General features: G+C 52.6%; 2 protein-coding genes across 2 annotated transcripts in view; both read left to right on the plus strand.

Annotated features, from left to right (window-relative positions):
* The window catches only part of Pik3r6 (phosphoinositide-3-kinase regulatory subunit 6), a 48,172-nt gene extending 46,621 nt beyond the window's left edge, over positions 1 to 1,551 (plus strand). Inside the window, exons 19-20 of the mRNA XM_036197148.1 lie at positions 172 to 284; positions 761 to 1,551. Of these exons, the coding sequence (XP_036053041.1) occupies positions 172 to 284; positions 761 to 914 (267 nt within the window). The 3' untranslated portion in view covers positions 915 to 1,551. The remainder of the gene's footprint in view (positions 1 to 171; positions 285 to 760) is intronic.
* Positions 1,552 to 4,399: 2,848 nt separating this feature from the next.
* On the plus strand, positions 4,400 to 6,462 carry Mfsd6l (major facilitator superfamily domain containing 6 like). The gene has a single exon (XM_036194792.1). The coding sequence runs from the start codon at positions 4,511 to 4,513 to the stop codon at positions 6,299 to 6,301; it is 1,791 nt and encodes a 596-aa protein (XP_036050685.1). The 5' UTR covers positions 4,400 to 4,510; the 3' UTR covers positions 6,302 to 6,462.
* Positions 6,463 to 6,979: the final 517 nt, after the last annotated feature.

A 6,979-nucleotide genomic window follows, 5' to 3' on the forward strand; every position in this document is an offset into this window, starting at 1 on the left:
GAGGGCAAGCTGGAGGCCGTTCATGCAGTCACTGCCCTGTTGGTAGCAGGAAGAGAGCAGAGACCCCTTGGGATAGATGCAAGAAACACACCAGATCCCAAGGTGGACCAGGTTGGCAGAGCTAGCTGCTGAGCAAAAGTGACATTTACATAAACTGTTTCTCTGATGTAGACAACGACAAACACCTTCCGGACATCCAGTATCCAGGTCCAGAGCCAAGACCAGAGGCTGTTGACACTCTGGCTGGACAAGGACAGCCAGCGCACTTTCCGGGATGTGGTCAGGTGAGTGGGGCTTTCTACCCCAGGATTCCAGTCCCCACAAGGAAACTCTAAACTCCCACAGTCTCAGTCTTGGACTCAGGGCACTTATTGGAGTCAGATCTGTAGCCAGGCAGGTTTTTGATCCTAGGACTTGAGGCTAGTGCTAAATGTTCCCAGGATTCCTAGGGGCACACACAGCCTGCAAGCCCTCCTGTTCCAGCCCCTCTATTGGCACTGACCCTTCATCAAAGGCTCCCCCATTTTGTGACTTCTGCAGGTTTTCCCCAGGAGGTAGACACAAAGACACAGTGACCTAGATCCAAGCATCTCCCCACTATCAGAGAACACTGGTGTATGACGACTTCCTTCTCTGATTTGTCCTCTGTCTTCTGTATGAACCCTCCTCTGTACCCTACAACAATTGGTCTGCTTTTAAATGTGCTGGGCGAAGAAGGTCCCTGAGATTAGTTTTCTAAGATGTTCTCTCCCCACTGCAGGTTTGAGGCTGGCCCCTGTCCAGAGCCGTGTTCACGGGCCCAGAAATCCAAGATGGCAGGGCTCAATTCCCATGGGCAGGAAACAGAAAAGAATATGGTCAAGCTCAGTCCCCTTCTGATGCCCATCAACACATTCTCTGGCATCACCCAGTGAGCCTGCCAGGATAGTGGAAGATCTGGATCCAGGGACAGCAGACCCAAGAAGAAAGAAACACTACCTACCTACCCATAACCCTCATACTGACAGCCTCACCGGGCAGCTCTGCTTGGACCAGGATCCAGAGAATACTTAAGAGTTGAAAGAGCCTGGATTATGATGAAGACAGGGCATGTGATGAAGAAGGACCTATCCCAAGGCTGATGGATTTCTGGACAAGGCTGGGATAGAATGAACACGTGCACACACAACCCAGTTTCTTCCAGAAACTTCATTTCCACTTTCCAAGCTTTTGTCATCACCAATTCAAGCTCCCTAGGGAATCCTGAAACCCATGCCAAAGGGCTGCAGGCAGAGCTGGGTGGCTCAATGGTAGAGCACTTGCCTAGTATACGGGAGGCCTTGGGTTTGACTCCAGAACCATAAAAAGGGGGTCGGAGCTGATGGATACAATTTTTGTACAGAATCCTGTGGCTGAGGAGGAAACAGGAAGTAAGCAAGGGACACTGGACCTGCTTCTTGCTGATTCTGTACCATCCTTTCCAGCTCTCAGGCCATGGTTCATCCGTGCTAAGGCAGGTGTGTCTCAGGAGAGAAGAGGATGATAGTATCAATAAAAACACACTGAAGTGTTTCTGCTTGTGTGTGTGTGTGTGTGTGTGTGCGCGCGCGCGCGCGCGCCACAGTATATGTATGTCAGAGGACAATTTGTAGAAATTTCTTCTTTCCTTTCATGGTGTGGGTCCTGGAACAGAACTCAGGTTGTCAGGCTTGGCAGCCAACACCTTTGCCAACCCCATGGCCCTATTTGTACTGTAGAAGCACTCAGGAGGCAGAGCTTAATCTAGTCGAATGAATTGACTCAGGCCAGGCAACAGGTTTGACTCATACTCACTGGTGTTCTGTTCCCCTGCTCGTTCCTCACTTCATTTTTCTTAACTTCCGGACTCCCTCAAGCAGAGGCGGGAATGCAGGGTAGCTTCAGATAAACCAGTGATTCAAGAATTTTAAACAATTGACGTTTCAAGTAAAAACAAAAATTGCATCTCCAGGTACAAAAGACCAAGGCCAAACAGCACTGTGGCGTCCTCGGCCCATCGCCAGTTGCAGGGTGGGAGAGAAACAGAAAAAGCCCAAGGGGCTTAGACTTGAGTGCCTCCCTGTCGGCTAGAGTGAGTCCCAGAGGGTGGTGAGAGGGAGGGTGGAAAGAATCCCTATCATCACGGCCCAAAAGCAACCGGAGAAGGAAAGAGTTCGTCTGGGCTCATGGTTCCAGAGGAATGTGAGTCCCTCACGGCAAGAAGGAAAGGCAGCAAGCGGCGGGCATGGTGACAGGAAGCAGAGCGCTCATACCTTAAAGCACAACACGTGGGTGAAGCAGAGAGGGCACACGAGGAGACAACTTTAGACTCTCAAACCCCTTGCCAGGTGTGGTGGCGCACGCCTTTAATCCCAGCACTCAGGAGGCAGAGGCAGGTGGGTCTCTCTGAGTTCAAAGCCAGCCTGGGCTACGGAGTTCCAGGACAGCCAGGGCTTTGTAGTGAGATCCAGTCTGTTGTTGTTGGTTTTGATATTTTGAGACAGCCTTGTCTTGTTTTTGTTTTTGTTTTCCAGACCCTGACAGTTTCTCATGCCTGAGGCAGTCCAGGGACCTGGCAGGGCCTTTGTTTTGTCTTGCTTTTGTTTTTATTTTGTTGTTGTTGTTTTGGTCTTTTGTGTTTTGTTTTGTTTTGTTTTGTTTTGTTTTGTTTTGTTTTGTTTTGTTTTTCTGAGACAGGGTTTCTGTCTGTAGACCAGGCTATCTTGAACTCAGAGATTCACCTGGCTTTGCCTCATGAGTAGTGAGATTAAAGGCATGTGCCACCACATTCTCCCAGGCATAGGGCAAACAAAGTCCCACGACCCATTCCCAAACCAAGAATCATGTAAGGAGGGCTCTTCAGTTAGCTAGCATACAGGCCCAAAGGCAGTCGAGGTTTACAGAGTCTCTGCTCCCCTGTGGGCATGGGAAGCAGGGGACATTTTCTCAGGTAGGCAGGATCAGACAAGCCCAAGGGGGTCTCAAAGAGAAAAGAATGCATTGTGGGAAAGAGTGTGGAGTTTGGCAAGCGAGGGTAATGTCTGACTGCAGAAGAAGGAAGGGCTGAGGGGGCAGTCGTCGGTGTTTGGAGCCTGGTAATGATTACAGTCTCACTCGGTTTGAGCTGAGATTTTATTTTTTCTGCACTGAGGTGATATGAACTGGCTTCATACCAGTGTGAACATTCACAATAATTAGTTGTGTGTGTGTGTGTGTGTGTGTTTAACTTATTGGTTGATATTTTTGAGACAGGGTCTCAGGTAACTAAGGCTTGTCTTGAACTCCTGATTTTCCTGCTTCCAGCTCCAAATGATGGGATTATATGACTAAGCCACCACACACCATTAATCATTTGGTTTGTTGTTGTTTTTGCTTAGTTTTGTAAACGAGGTCTCACATTGCTGAAGCTGATGGTGAGCTATCCTTCTGCCTCCAGCCCTCAAGAGTTGACTCACAAACATGTATTCCCACACCCAGCTAGCAATCCTTAGTTTTTAAGTAACCATTGCGAGTCTGTCAGTCAGAAAGGTTAAGTGCTGGGGATCTGAGCTCTCTACCAGTTCACAGTGAAAGTCATTATTGAATCAAGTTCAGCTATATGTACATACCAGTGAGCAAACACCCCCACCCTCCAATCCACAGCCAACTTAGCAAGCCTTCAATGAAAAGTTGACCAAAATCAGGGCTAGGACGTAGCTCAGTGGTAGAGTGCTTGCCTAGCATGCATGGAGGCCCTGGGTATGAGAATAAAAACATTACTAAATCAGTAGCTAGATGACTGGCCATTTTGGAGGAGGTCACACCTTTTCTCGGGGCTGCTTACATGTGGTGAAATTGTTCTATGGTCTGGGAACCAGACTATCTGCCTCCCTGGGAGTGTGGGTGCTGATGAAAAAAATAAGGTTAACAGAGGGATTATAGACAAAAGTGCACTTGATAACAGCCTAGCAGGGGAGAGGAGATGTGAGTCCTGGTGATGGCCGGACGGGATTGCGATTTCACTTACAATAAACAGGACCAACTTCTGCAGATGGCCACTGACCAGTGGGCCTCTAAATACAGACCTGGGGACTAGATGTGCGGACGTCGTTCACCCCATTCTTCTCCCTATCCTGACCCTGACAGTTTGTCATGCCTGAAGGCAGTCCAGGGACCCGGGAAGGCCGATGGCCAAGCTCCAAACGCGCCCTGTGATCGCAGGACTCTACACACAGGTGGCACAGGTGGGGCGCAGGTGGGGCGCAGGTGGGGCCAACAGGTGCGCAGGCTCCGCCCCCGCCTTGCCTCCCTCTTGGGGCGGGGCCACTTCCGGGCGGGTGGCCGGACGTGGGGGGCGGGGGGAGGGAAGCAGCCGTTGGCTAGGTGACCCGAGGCGACGCCGGGGGCTGGAGACGCTGTCTGAGTTGCTCGGAGCCCTGAGCCCGCGATCCTCCCTCCCCGGGGCATGGAGTCCCGCGCGCCCCGCGTCCGGCTCGGTCCTGTGCCCTTCCGGGTCTGACGGAATCCCGCAACCATGAGCCGCAACCCGCAGTGGGACGTCCCCAGGGCACTGGGGGTGGCCAGGCTCTTCCACTTGGTGTGCGGCGTCCGGGATGCCTGTGTGACCCCGTTCCTGACCCTCTACCTGAGGCAACTGGGTGTGGCCGCGCCCTGGGTGGGCATCCTCATGGGAACCAAGCACCTGGTCGCAGCCTGCTGGACTCCCTTCTGTGCCTTCCTGGCCAGACGCTACCAGAAAAGGAGAATGTTTCTGACCGGCTCATTGCTGGGCTCCGCAGGAGCCAGCCTCCTGATGGTCCTCGTCCCACCGGTGGACAGAAATCTGGTCAACCACTTTTGTAATGGAAGCAACAGAGTGGCCACCACTGTCCTACCACTGGGGGTCACACGAACTGTGACCGTGACCTCCGCCCAGGGGTCAGTCCCAAACCACTGGGCAGGAGCACCCAGCCTCCCAGGCAGCAGACACACCAGAGCCCTGGATACAGCTGTCTTTCCAAACGGATCTGGTAAAAATCCAGAACGGATACTTCGAGGTCTACAGGCCTATTTAGCTGGCTCTGTTGAAGGAGCCAGGACCACTACCCAAGCTCACCATCCTCTCACTTCTGGGGTGAGAGCTAATGCCCAGGAAGGGACTTTTGAAGTGGACAGTGCTACCCTGGGTCCACTTCCTGGAAGTACAGCCCTCGAAAGTCCAGGCAACTTGTCAGAGACCCAGGGGGATGCCCAGACCCTTGCCCACTCCTCAAAAGGGCCGAAGTGGACCTTCATCCTCTCCTTGGGGTTTATGGTATTCTGGGAACTGCTGACAGCCCCTCTGGAGCAGGTGGCAGATGACAGTCTTTATGAATACCTGGATTTTGTAGACGCCACCGACCGGAACAGAAACCTGTGGATGTGGAGAGTGGTGGGAACGTCAGCAGGGGTGTGTGGCATCGCAGCCTTGGTGGGGCATGTGGAATGCTACCTGGTGACCAATGGTCCTCGGGGTGTGATTCATTTCTACAGCTACTCGCTGGTCAGTACTCTGGCCTTAGTGGTGAGCACGGCCTTTCCTGTCCCCATCGACCAGCAGCAGGGGCCAAGCTACAAAACTGTCAAAGCCCTGTCCCTCATAAGGAGTGACTCCCGCCTCATCCTCCTAACCTTCCTTGTCTTTTGGATAGGAGCCACTGCCAGTGCGGTGCAGAACTTCCTGTTCTGGCTCATGAAGGACTATGGCAGCAGCGAACTGGTGATGGGTTTCTCGGTGGCTCTCAGCTTCCTAGGAGAAATTCTGTTTCATCTGTTCAGAACTGCGCTGCTTAGGAAACTGTCTCGGGTGGGTGTGCTGGGGCTGGGCCTGGGCTGCCTGGCCCTGCAGCTGTTATACTACTCTTTCCTCTGGAGCTGGTGGTCCGTCCTTCCGGTTCAGATCCTGAGTGCCATGAGCCGTGGGGCTCTGTGGTGGGCCGTGGGGGCCTCCCTAGAGGACCTGGCCACCTCTGGCGTGGAGAGGTCTCTGAGCACCATGTTCCGAGGTCATTTCTATGAATGCGGTTGCAGCCTCGGCAGCTTTGTGGGGGGCTTCATCGTCCTGCACTTCGGCATAGCCATGCTCTACCAAGCCTGCTGTGTGGTGCTTCTGTTCTGGCTGGCCTTGCTCCTGTCCACCCAACCCAGGCTGCCCCCAAAGCGGAGGATCAACTACTCCAAGCTGCTGGCTATGGAGGGAAGCGAAACCAGCGACTCTGAGCAGGGGTCAGAACGGGACTGGCTTGTAAAGGCCATGAGGGAGGAAGACGTGGACTGGAAGGGCTGAGAGGTCACGGCACACTGGAGGGAAGCACTCGTGGGTGGGACGGGACTCCTGCTCTGGACTACCGGAGGCCTTCAGGGAGAGAGCCATGTCTATGCCAAAGTCACAACAGGGTCTACTCGTTGCCTGATTTCACTTTGTAGTAAAAGGAGATTTTTACTTTTTTATTCTTTACGTGTCTGTATACATGTGTGTACATGTGTGTGTGTGCGTGCAGGCCCGAGGACAACCTCACTTGTCCTCAGGAACGCCATCCACCTCTTTTGAGACAAGGTCTCTCACTGGCCTAGAGTTCGCCATTTAGGCAAGAACTGGCTGGTCAGCACGCCCCAGAATCCTCCTCCCCCCTCGCCCACCTCCCCATCACTGGGACTACACACACCTACCACCATGCCTTCTGTCTTTACACGGTTTTTAGAAATCAAACTCTGACGTTTGCAAAGGCTGCTTTGCCGACAGAGCAATCTCCCCAGCCCAAGGTTTTATTTTATGTTATTGCCATATAAACTGTTTAGAATGGGGAGGGGACACATTTGCTTTTGTAGAAGAGTTCCTTTGTGTCTGCTTATTTTGACCTAGGAGGCTTTTCGAGGGCTTTCCATGTAGGACTCTGATGCAACTGGATCCGGCAAGGGTGGAATGGCGGACATGTCATGGCAGTACACAGGAATGACATTTAAG

This window comes from Onychomys torridus, chromosome 8 (assembly GCF_903995425.1).
Source record: "Onychomys torridus chromosome 8, mOncTor1.1, whole genome shotgun sequence".
Taxonomy (NCBI): domain Eukaryota; kingdom Metazoa; phylum Chordata; class Mammalia; order Rodentia; family Cricetidae; genus Onychomys; species Onychomys torridus.